This window comes from Macrobrachium nipponense, chromosome 26, assembly GCF_015104395.2.
Source record: "Macrobrachium nipponense isolate FS-2020 chromosome 26, ASM1510439v2, whole genome shotgun sequence".
Lineage (NCBI taxonomy): Eukaryota > Metazoa > Arthropoda > Malacostraca > Decapoda > Palaemonidae > Macrobrachium > Macrobrachium nipponense.
In genome coordinates, this window is record NC_087215.1 from 48,621,165 (window position 1) to 48,633,664 (window position 12,500).

The following is a 12,500-nucleotide window of genomic DNA, read 5'->3' on the forward strand; positions in this document are numbered from 1 at the left end:
AAGGATAAATATGATCATTTCAGCTGTTCATAGTACCTGCTTATTTTCATCTTAAGAGGTGTACAGAGTTAGAGTAGCAAGTGCAACGGTTAGTCGTCTGTTCAGTTACCGGTTGCACGTTCGGAGGTTGGATGTCACATGTTGGAAAAAAATAAGTCGGCTTCATGACTGACTGACTATCGTGGGATGCAAACCAACTTCCAGCGATGTAGATAAAATCACGATTCTCTGTACACGTTAAATCAGCTTGATTCTATCCTTTGATAACATCGCACGAGTTGTCAGGTGCACGCTGGTGTAGTAGACGCTCTAGGACTCATAAACTTTTGTGAATGAGTGAGATGAATACTTTTTGTTACTACAAAAAAAAACAAAAGAAAAAAAAATTGTCAGCGAACGGAAACTGAGAGTTTACATCACAAAGGGATGCACACATTTGCCTTACGATTTCACCTCGTTTCAGAAAATTTGTCTTCAACACGAAACTGTCATTATTTGTTTTTAGAAAGGAATTTAGAAGCCCGTAAGCCAAATAATAACCTGGCTTAACCTAACTCAGACAGTTCAGGACACTTCCAACTATATTTTAGATTCATGCTATACAATCGCTCCATTGCAAATCCCTGCGCAATGCTCTTGTATTTCTAAGGTAGCAGATACGCAACGAATGATTACATATAGGCTCTCACTCACATACATATGTACATATATGAGTGTGCGTATGTTTTTTTTTTATGTGAGCGTATCTATAGCTGTCTAGTATACTTGGAGAAGTCGTAGTTAGCTAGAGTATACAGAGCCTGAATGGGTGTTCTTTTGAGTTACAAGTTCAGCCTCCCTTCCTCTGACTTCCTCTCAGACTAGCACCCCTCTTCTCTCCCCCCCTCCCTCCAACTCCCCTCTCCCGCCCCCACCTCCGCTCTTTCGTGGTGTCCTCTCCTATCATCTAAACCATGACCATGGCACCATAAGATAGACCACTGGTATTTAGCCCGGGAAAAGAGAGAATCCGCTGCCAGAGGCCTAGCAAGTTCTCGGGACTGAGCCGCGGCTTTTCCCGCTGAGAGAATTTCCAGAGGCCTTCGTCCACCTTCAGGAATAGTGGAACCTCCAGTTCGAGGAGTGTCCACAGCGTCCTGCGGTCACTGACGGCGCCGTTCCTTTCAGTCAGAGGTCGTATCAAGCTTATGAACGTCGCCGAGTGTGAGTGGATGCGCGGACGAGCGCTAATGAGATGATGATGAACCAATTTGTGAGGTCCGTAAACGATCGCTCGGATGCTCGACGGCGGACAGTACTCAGGGTCCCCTTCCTCTCTCCGTCTGGGACCGGGAGACCCCTTTCCCATGAGAGCTTCAGGGGGGAGGGGGGGATGATGATGCGTATGATCCCCTCCCCGTTACCCTTCCCTCCCTTCCTCTCCCCTCCTTTCCTTCCCTTTCCTCCCGACGACCTTAGGACGCTGACCTCATGTCTCTCATCGAATCAACGGTCGTTTGCTCATGAAGTTATTTATGCTCATTAATTGACATAAATACATAGACGATTTATTTATCGTTTTGCTGGAAGTTGTTTTCGTCCCTGCAGTGACCTAGTGTCTCATGATACACAGTTCTGTGAATTTTTTTTCGCCTTTTTTATTTCTTCGTATGTGCTACGTCCAAGCACTCCAGAGGAGGTGGCCATTCAGCAGTAAAGTATTATATTCTCTATAATATAACTCTAGTCATGGAAGCACCTTCCTCGTTTCGTTTGTCCACCCTCCTTCCTTCCCTGCCTCTCGCTTTTCTTGTCCCATCGTCCCTTATGTAGACTTTCGTACATTATCGCCCTCTTCTAAAAGTGTTCCTTGAAACCATTCATAAGGTGCCATGTTTCCTCACTCCCATTCTTGGGCTTCTAATCTTGCTAGACTGTTTTGACACCTACTCATTAGTAAGCGTCTTTTCTTAGTAGTAGAATCAAGTTTTGTTGTGCCTGTCACCCTTCCGTGAGGGCTTGGACGCTCGCACTACCGAATGATTATTCTCTCAATCGATTATGAAACACTATTCATCAGAATGATTGGCCTATTTTCCCATCCATTCTACAACCATTTAGCCCATACTATTCTTTGCTACTCTTGACTTCTTCAGTCTTCAGAACTTTCCAATTACGTAAGCGTTTTTTTTTTCTTTTCTATAAATTCCTCTATAGTCGATTCATTTAAGGTAGATTCTTGCGCCTACGAGACGTTTGTTTGGCGGCCTCTGATTGGCTGGTAGCGGGAGGCAGACTGCTCGCTCAGTGGGTCATATTTTCGTTTGTAGCTTAGAAAACTAGCAATATGTTTACATTTCTTCATTTATCTCACGTTTTACAAAAGATAGGAAAGTTTTGGTCATACCTAAGGATTCGGTATTAAATGTACAATTAAATAATCTTTTCCTGAAATCAATAAGTTAAAATACAAAGGAATTACAACGAGTAGAAGTGAAGGGAGAAACATTTCATTCTTTATACCTGTTTTTATTCATCATCGGATTTTGCATAATTCATGAGATCAAGATAAAATAAAATCTTGTGTTATTAAACAATAAAATCACCCTGAATACGCCGGTACTTTCAGATTTTAGATGCGTGTAATATGTAAAGAGAAAATGAAGAATATGTCTTTTTATGTTGCACTCGTGCTTGACTCGGTTTGACAATAGTGCCGGACACATCGTTAGGTCTGGTCCTCTCAGCTAGAGCCGTTGGCGTGTTGGCAGTTGCCAATTGGCGATATGAGAAGTTTGCAGTTTCGAGACTGTATTCACCGAATTATTATGTCATTACATTTTCTATAAATAAATGCATAGAATTCCCATTATGACTTTCGAACATTTTTACTCAAATATCATATATGTCCGTATTTCTGGACATATCTGATAAAAAAAGTAAATAATCAGATGGATGCATCTGGTATCGTTGGAGGTGTAGGCTGGCCGCGGGCGGGAAATTCAGTCCAGGAATGAATTTGAAATCTACGGACCTACTTCGCACTCTTCAGCTCATCCTTAGTTTTAATGAGGTTGGTTTCAACATATTGCTTCTAATTTTCTTATATGAATATATTTTCAAACGAAAGAGATATCAGAGACTTAATTGAGTGATATGAAATAATAATCTCAGTGGAGCAATAAACAGCAACGAACTAAGCAAGATTTCTTTTTCTTTTCAAGCAGATGTCTCGAGATGACAGCACCATTCGTCGCACCGTTTCCAGATTTGCAAGTCAAGCTCGCAACATTATAATGAATGTTCATCGTTACTTCAGCTCACAGTGGGGAGCAGACTCAAGAAATGAAGTATTTGAGAAGACCGCCAAAGCTACAGGAGTGCCAACCAACACAGTGAAAAAAATCAAGCGACAGTCATCTGAGTGTGGTAACGTCCCCTTCGCTTCACCTGTATATCCCAGGAAGAGGATCCGAGTGAAGGACAAGGTGGATAGTTTTGAAAATGAGTGTATTCGGAAGGAGATTTTGTCTTTTTACGAGAGAGGAGAGCTCCCAACGTTAGATGCCCTACTGGAAAAAGTGAAGGAAGACCCGGTAAAGTTTAATGGTGGAAGAACAACGTTATGGAAAATTGTGAGAGGGCTTGGATTCCGGTACAAAAAAGTGACGAGTGGAAGAGCAATTTTAATGGAACGTGATGATATAGTGGCAGCGAGAACTGAATACCTACGGTTAATTGAAAAGAATAGGAATTGTAGTGCAACTGAACGTAAACCTAAAGTATTCCTTGATGAAACTTGGATAAACCAAAATGAATGTGTACGTCAGTGTTGGACAACGGGTGAAGGAGAAATAGGACCCAAACTTAAGACTGGAAAGGGGTTAAGATTTATTGTGGTGCACGCGGGGAGTGAGAAGGGGTTTGTCAAAGATGCGCTATTGTTGTTTAGGTCAAAAAATGGTGCCAAAGGGGACTACCATGATTCTATGGACCATGAAAGGTTTTTAAAGTGGTTTAAGGAACAACTATTGCCTAATATAGAAGATAGATCTCTAATCATAATGGACAATGCTCCCTACCATAGCAAAATAGAAAATAAAGTGCCAACAACCAGCAACAGAAAAAGTGAATTCATAGAGTGGCTTTCTTCTAATAACGTCACCCACGACCCATCAGCAACAAAGCCAAAATTGCTGCAGATTGCCAAGTGTCACAAAGAAAAACAGAGGTATGTGATAGATGAGATAGCCCGTGCAAATGGTCATGATGTGCTCAGACTGCCACCATATTATTGTCAGTTTAACCCCATAGAACTTATATGGGCTCAAATAAAGGGGGATATCAGAAAAAATAACTCTAATGCAAATCAATCTTTGAAAACTGTTGAGCAGCTTACGAGACTGGCGATAGACAAAGTTACAACAGAACACTGGAAGAAATGTTTTCACCACGTTAAGAAATTAGAAGATGATTATAGGAGGAAAGATGTTGCTAGAGAGCATATGTTTGAAAGTTTTGTTATTGACATTGGAGATGACGAAACTGACAGTGATGATATTGATATTAGGGAGGATGACACTGACCGTGATGATATTGATATTAGTGAGGATGACACTGACAGTGATGATATATATCAATGATTTTCCATTATTATTATTTTTTTTTTTAAGTTGAAGACCTAACAGTGTTTCTATAGTTTTCCATTTTTTGGATAGGCAATTTCATAACTACAGTATATCCATATGAGTTTCCTTTTTTTAATATTTAATGGCATAACAATGTACATATCTGTTTATAAATTCTTTTTACTTGGTTTTAATAGAAAAGGGGATATCAATGTATCTTTATAATTTCCCATTCTTTTTGTTCCAATAGGTAATGACATGACTATGTATATATGCACGATTTTCCTTTATTTATTTTTTAAATAATGATGACGTAAGAAAATTTGTAAAATTTTAATTTCTTTTTGTTCATATCGATAGCCTAATGACATACCAATGTAAGCCTACTGTGTATGACTTTCTTTTGTGTTTATGACATAATATATCTGCATGAATTTCCATTCTTTTTGTATAAAAAGATGATGATATAACAGTCTTCTGATTAGTCTCATTATCCTACATGTACTATATATATATACGTATATACAATTATGCAGGGCTGTGGGAACGGTTACGGGAGCTATTCTAACTCAGGTATGAATTAAGTGATTCAAGAATAATCAACTACCTCAGGAGAAAACTAAGCAAATTTTTCCTAAACATTGTTGTAGACATGTTTTCAAGTGTAACATGTATATAAAGGAGATAAACATTCTGGTGTAAGAGTAACTCAAGCAATTCTGAAAAAGACAGTATATTATATTCGTTACGTCGTCAACAAATTTTATGGTAAGAAATAAACATCTGTACTTTTGTTTATTGAGTGAACATATGAAAACCATAATCTTTTGATGTTATTGGCCAGAGAAACAAGTTCTGTTATTTATCAGTGAGCCTCATAAAGCATGTACATTTCTCACTTAGACTAAATTGAAGCCAACACCCAGATGCATCCATCTGATTATTTACTTTTCTTTTTATCAGATATGTCCAGAAATACGGACATATATAATATTTTAATAAAAATGTTCGAAAGTCATAATGGGAATTCTATGCATTTATTTATAGAAAATGTAATGACATAATGATTCGGTAAATACATAGTCTCGAAACTGCAAACTTCTCATATCGCCAATTGGCAACTGCCAACAGCTCTATCTGAGAGGACCAGCCCCACGATATCTTGCGTCTCTCGGCAGTCGGCACTACTGTCAAACCGAGTCAAGCACGAATGCAACATAATAAGACATATTCTTCATTTTCTCTTTACATATTACACGCATTTAAAATCTGAAAGCACCAGCGTATTCAGGGTGATTTTATTGTTTTAAAACACAAGATTTCATTTTATCTTGATCTCGTGAATTATGCAAAATCCGATGATGAATAAAAGGTATAAAGAATGAAATGTTTCTCCCTTCACTTCTACTCGTTGTAATTCCTTTGTATTTTAACTTATTGATTTCAGAAAAAGATTATTTAATTGTACATTTAATACCGAATCCTTAGGTATGACCAAAACTTTCCTATCTTTTGTAAAACGTGAGATAAATGAAGAAATGTAAACATATTGCTAGTTTTCTAAGCTACAAACGAAAATATGACTCACTGAGCGAGCAGTCTGCCTCCCGCTACCAGCCAATCAGAGGCCGCCAAACAAACGTCTCGTAGGCGCAAGAATCTACCTTAAATGAATCGACTATAGTTGTCTTGATGCTAGTTTCCATAACCCATTCAGTCAGTCACTACACCGACATTTTAATGCAGATGGAACAGGAGTTGAGCGATAAATCCTTTGAACTTTCCAGTACGTACACTTATCTCTCTCTCTCTCTCTCTCTCTCTCTCTCTCTCTCTCTCTCTCACTCCAGCCCCACAGCAGTTTTTGGAGTAATTCTATGTTTTATATTGTACGTTTTTGGTCGCTATATTTTGTTTATAAATCCCCAACTGCCTATGGTTTTGTGTCTTATATATTGACACGTAATTCTAGCAATTATTTGTGAGCAGATGCACTAAATAGACTATCAAACACACACACTGAAGACGGGAGATGAAAACCATCTACGTATGTTACGTCATTTTAGGAAAAACTCGAAAAAACTCCTTCATTGATTTTATCATATCACTTATTCACGAGAAGAGGCCCTTTACGCCAAGGCCGCGTGGAATGGATGACGTAAAATTATTTGGCTTCCCAGCATCCAAGGTCATTGACCCCGCAGACCTATAACTTGATCGTGACGCAGGTTAACGGAGGCCCATGACGCAGTTCCCTTCAGTGCTAAGGACACGGTAATAAGTCTTGTTTTGGGTGCTTATTATTATTATTTTATTATTATTATTATTATTAATTATTATATTATTAAAGTAAAAATGATATAATTTTTCTCTGATTTGGACAGAAACTGAAGGTTTTTTGGTTATTTTCCTCAGATATTTCCATTCACCTTGGCCTAGTTTACTAGTTAATAGGTCACTTTAAAAGACCAGATTACAGACATATTTTCATCTTTATCTCAAAAAATGACGGTCAGATATCCAAGTTTAAAGTATTTTTTTTTAGCCTGGCCTAATCTTGAAAGTCATAGGTCAAGTTCATAATCAACATTTTCATTTTATTCTTTTTTGATTTTGATGAAACTTGGTCAGGTGCTGAGGAGGGAGTTTCTTTCCAAGCTGTTTTTACCTTTATCTATTTTCAAGGTCACGAACTAAATTAAATTGAAAATTTACAACTTTCCACATTTTATTTATTTTATAATTTCCGTGATATTGTATGACGCTATTTTGGGGTAGATGATTAATTGCCCAAAATCTTTTGCATAACCAATTAATTCTTTTAGGGTGACAAGGCATTTCGAGACAGAAAATGAAGCTCAGATTAGACCGGCGGCTGAATTCCCTTATCCAGCCCAGGATTGACTTAGTCAAGAAAAAGACGGAGAAAAAGAGGGAAGAAATAAGAGCAGGCTAAATTCCCTAGTAAGCGGCAAACACGTCTCTCGATAGAACGAAAGGTTGTAGGAGCCATGGCGAACGGAAGCAGGAAAAGAATTAATAATCAGGAACCAACCCCTTTGTGGATGATCCACATGATGACTTGAAAACTTCTCGTAATTAAGCATGAGTACCTGTGAATGATGAGGTACCGCCACTTATTACAGGTGGAGCATGATTCATTTCGCGGTGAAGACCCTTTCTCTTTCAATATTCGTCCCCGGGCGGAAGCTTTTCATTTTGGGGAATTGTGAGACCACCCAGGAGTGTCGCTCCTTTTCCACCCTAACATTTTTACAGGAGATATTTGATACATTGCAGGTCCTCGAATGCTGCCGAAATTTGGTGGTAACCAAGTACAAAATGGTCTTCGCTAATTCCTTTTAAAGACTGGTTTTAACCCTACGTGTCAGGAAAATATTTCTTGTTAAAAGCAGATATTACGTAATGCTTTCGGAAGGTTTCGATTGGGATTATCTGCTGAATAGTAGTTTGGGATTAGTAGACAGATTGATTAGAGGTTTTCTACTCATCTTTTATAATTTGTTGCATCCTGTAGCTTCTTCAAAATTGGCCGAATTTGTCGAAAATGGACTTGGGTGCTTGTCCGTTACGTCTTCTGTATAAGATTTAGGACGTTATAAAATAGCGTTTTATTTTGAAAGATTATTTTTATTTTTCATTAAAAAGGATGAGATCGTTCCCTGACAGTTTTGTATTCTTCCCATTTGATGTAGACCCTAAATTATTTTCAAAATTGTCTAAGACAACCGATCCCTTTCGCTGCCAGAGACCAGTATCTGGTATATACTACATCTATAACAAATAATCCCAAAACCTAGCATGATTTATCCTCTGGGTCTATTAATAAAGGTCCTGCAGCTCTTAAGAAACTTAATTTGCTTTCGTTTTAAAATTGTGACTTGTGGCAAATTTTAATTTATACATTTCAGATTGTTTAAATATATTAGGAGACAAATTGAGTAGTTTTTTTAAGCTAAAACTAGTTTTAAACAAATTCAGGGTTAAAAGGGCATAGTACACAGGCTTGTCGCAAGGCCTACTCTATTTGATTCAAAGCGGATGAAATGACAAGTTATACCTGCCACACGCTAAGTTGGCGGTGATGGTCCGCCCACCTCGTTAGTTCGAGTCCTTTCTTGTATATTCACAGAAAATAGTATGATATGATAGAATCCTCTTTCTATTACCTTATTAAGTGTTAATCATTGGAGAACTAGAGTTAGAAATATTTTCATATCATTAAAATGCTATTCGGAGTAGGGAAACCAGAAGTTTTATAAATTACAGGAAATCGAAGCCAAAGATAAAAACCTTTGTCGATGTTAGCAATGCTTTATTTCGGAGCATTATATTATAGATGGATTCAATAAATCAAACAATACAATCCAAGTTTCATGATAACTTATATGCTGTCGATTGAATACCTTTGAATATGCCGTATAATTATATGAAACATAAAACACCACGAAATATGCCGGTTGGAAGTAGGGAGGAGGTGTATTGAGAGAAACAGCCGCTCAGCGATCACCTGATTCTGACAGCTCGCTCACCGTAGACAATTCGACTGATTAAGTCAATGTTGCCATTTCTATAATTTGCTACTTCTGAATTATTTGTGAAATCTACGGCAAAAATTCGACGCGCCGGAATAATTTGCTATTTCTACTGAAACTCGTAGAAATCGAGAGAGAGAGAGCGCGCGCGCGCTTGACCCTCATCCTCCACCCACTATATTTTGCTACTGATACCTTGAAGTTTTACTGCGTTATAACCTGGTCTAACAAACTTTTAAGAATGGAAAATTGCTTCAAATATATGTAAACATGCTTAGGTAAAATAAACATACATCTTGATACATTAAGCATTTAATTGATTCAACAACAAAAAAATACATTAATCAATCATTGGATAGGCTACAATACATCAAACAATAACTTGAAATAACGAAATCATTCATCATCGCTTTCCGACTCCTTACTGTCACTGGTGATGTTTATAATCAATTTCTCAGTTAGATGGTCACGTGTTATATCCCTTTTCCTATAAATATTCTCCACTTCTCTTGCATGACGCATACATGACTTCCAGTCCTCTGCTGTTACTCTGTCAATTGCACGTTTAGTTATAAGTTCAACATTTTTCAAAGTCTGATTGGGATTTTTTACTTGTGCCCAAATCAATTGTATCGGTGTGAACTCGCAGTGATAAAGAGGAAGTCTGAGTACCTCATGGCCAGCATCTCTAGCGATTTTGTCAATTTCATACTCCTGGAGGTACTTGAGCTGCTTTACCACATCTAGAAGTTCGGTTTTGGTATAGGAAGGGTCATGAGCTATATTGTGCTTAGTTAACCAGGAGACAATATCCGATTTCCTTGAACTGCTGACAGGTGCTTTGTTCAATATTTTTGAATGATATGAAGCATTATCTAAGACAATGAGCGACCTAGCGGGAATGTTTACCAGTAGCTGTGTTTGAAACCATGATAGGAAGCATGTATGATTCATACTATCATGGTAATCACCCTTATTACCATTTCTCGATCGGAAAAATAGCAATCCTCCTGGTACGAATCCATATTCTCCACCAGCATGCACTATGAAAAATCTAGCTCCTTTACCCGTTTTCACTCGTGGACCAACAATTCCATCGGGTAGAGTCCAACATTTGTCCACACACTCATTTTGATTTACCCATGTCTCATCCAGATATATTTCCGGTCTTGGAGAATCAGATTTTCGGTTTTCATCAATAAGCCTTAGATATTTATTTCTGGCAAGAACAATATCGCTCCTTTCCATCAAGAGCTTCCTACCGCTTTCAACTTTCTTATAACGAAAGCCGAGTTCCTTAACAAGTTTGAGAAGGGACATATAAGCACCAGGGAAATTCAGAGGTGGCTTCTTCACCTTATCCAGCAGTTTTTCTATTGTTGGAATTTCACCTCTTTCATAGAAAGCCATTATCTCACGACGTACACAGTCCTTATCAAAATCATTTAAGGCTCCCATTACTGGTGACTTTCTTGACCTAGGGGTTGGGGAGTGCATCTCTCCACGCTTGTGTTGCTGCTTTATCCGCTGAATGGAACGAACAGATATTCCTGTTGCAGCAGCAGTCCTCTTTACGACATCATCTTCGCCTTCCTTATCATATTGCTCACGAAGATAATTGCAGACCTTAATTCCTTAATTACGACGATTCTTGTCTGGCTCGTTACTCCTTTATACTTCAGTGTATGTATAGTATATCGCTGAATGGTTACTGAGCTGAGAGCTGTTTCTCTTTTTTCAATGTTAGCTCTGTTAACAAATGCGTTTGAAATTCCCGCCAATTACAGTAACTGGCTATTTTAGTGATCATTCTGCCTCCCTAGATGAGGCGCATGTTTTCTAACCATTAAGTATGTTATTTGGACACGTGGACTACTATTTTCATACTATATAGCATCTCCGTATTTAAATGACCTTTACAATATACATGATTCTGACCAATTTCTTATATATTTACGGGTTATTGAAGATAAATGAATCAGAGTGCATTCGAAATCGTGTAAAATCCTTGACTTTGACTATTTGAGTTATACTTTAGTGATAGTTTTCTCAAAGTTCTCAAACGTTTTCATCATTTAACATACATTTTCATTTTCTTTAAAGAGTACAATTAACTTCTACAATAAAAACAACCTGAATTAGTAATTGCAAGCGCCTTCAACACACTCAAATGAATAGCCACACGAATAGTTGCTGTTATCCAATTACCACCTTCGCTTAGCAAGGGGCGGGGCATCACCGCCAACTTTGCGTGTGGCGGGTATAGTCATAGTCTTCAAGAAAAGGTTGCTTCTTGGAGACATATTGTGGTGTAGTGAAGAGGAGATGGAACGATACCGTAATACTAAAGAAAAAAGAAATGTACACCCATTCATTTTGTAAAAATACAGGGCAACTCTTTATGAAGTTCCCTTAACAGGCAGACTGTGAACAGTCTTATTTCCTAATTTGTGGGTTCTTAACCTTTTGATGACTCCAGACCCCCAATGAATTGCTCAATACGATTCCTTACCCACTTTGCTTAAGTCCACTCAAGTCCTATTTGTTGACAGTATAACTCAATATACTTAGTTTCACACATACTTTAGAGATAAATAACTAGAAATAGAGCATAAGAAAATCAAAAGCAATCATAGTTTTATGTAGCTATATTTACAAAATGTCCCCATGTATACATATCCAGAGATCAAGTCCCATACTCGCAGCATTTGGTTCTCATACCCCCAAGGGGTATGGATACCCCCCTATAAAGAACCCGTGTCCTAAGCAATGCTTAATCTCATGTAATTATGTTTTAACTACACCCGTTGTCAGCATAATGATTGGCCGAGCTAGAATTCATCCATGTCAGAGTCATTACTCCGAATAAGAGCAATTCTAAGGTCATTGTTTTCCTCTTGATTCAGGCTTTAGGGAAATTTTATTTAGCAGTTGAGGTTGTTCGGCCTTTTCAAGCTACCCTTTTTGTCATATTTGCCTCTGCTCATTTTTTATATCTTTATGTGGATATTTTGTTTTTCCCTGAAATAATGGCTTGATGTTATTCCATTAAGTTATACATATGGGCTACCTATATATATATATATGCACATTTGATTGTAATCTATGTTTATATATTATATATATTATATATATGTATAGTATATATATATTATGAATATATATATATATTATATATATATATATATATATATATATATATATATATATTATAATATATACACACACAGACGCGCGCGCGCGCACACACACATATATATATATTTTATATACATACATACATACATCCCTATAGAATTATAAACATAAAAGATCTCGTCCTTATCTGTATGCTGTA

The 12,500-nt window shown here is 37.6% G+C and overlaps 2 protein-coding genes across 3 annotated transcripts; one reads left to right on the forward strand and one right to left on the reverse strand.

Moving 5' to 3' along the window:
* The first annotated feature begins 2,695 nt into the window (after nt 1–2,695).
* Nucleotides 2,696–5,634, forward strand: LOC135200267 (uncharacterized). Of its 2 annotated transcripts, none has more exons than XM_064228751.1 (2): nt 2,696–3,052; nt 3,204–5,634. In XM_064228751.1, the coding sequence occupies exons 1-2, from the start codon at nt 2,993–2,995 to the stop codon at nt 4,620–4,622; spliced, it is 1,479 nt and encodes a 492-aa protein (XP_064084821.1). In that variant the 5' UTR covers nt 2,696–2,992; the 3' UTR covers nt 4,623–5,634. The 2 variants fall into 2 exon arrangements, with proteins under 2 accessions (XP_064084821.1, XP_064084822.1); XM_064228752.1 differs by having other exon boundaries at nt 2,698–3,052; nt 3,207–5,632.
* Nucleotides 5,635–9,559: 3,925 nt separating this feature from the next.
* Nucleotides 9,560–10,621, reverse strand: LOC135199664 (uncharacterized). The gene has a single exon (XM_064227819.1). It carries the CDS (start codon nt 10,619–10,621, stop codon nt 9,560–9,562), a length of 1,062 nt encoding a protein of 353 aa, XP_064083889.1.
* Nucleotides 10,622–12,500: the final 1,879 nt, after the last annotated feature.

Bases quoted from the DNA above. Each gene is read 5' to 3' on its own strand.
- LOC135200267 (XM_064228751.1), top strand. From the start codon at position 2,993: ATGAATTTGAAATCTACGGACCTACTTCGCACTCTTCAGCTCATCCTT. The intron at 3,053-3,203 runs GTTGGTTTCAAC...TTTCTTTTCAAG, and splicing joins TCATCCTTAGTTTTAATGAG to CAGATGTCTCGAGATGACAG.
- LOC135199664 (XM_064227819.1), bottom strand. From the start codon at position 10,621: ATGGGAGCCTTAAATGATTTTGATAAGGACTGTGTACGTCGTGAGATA.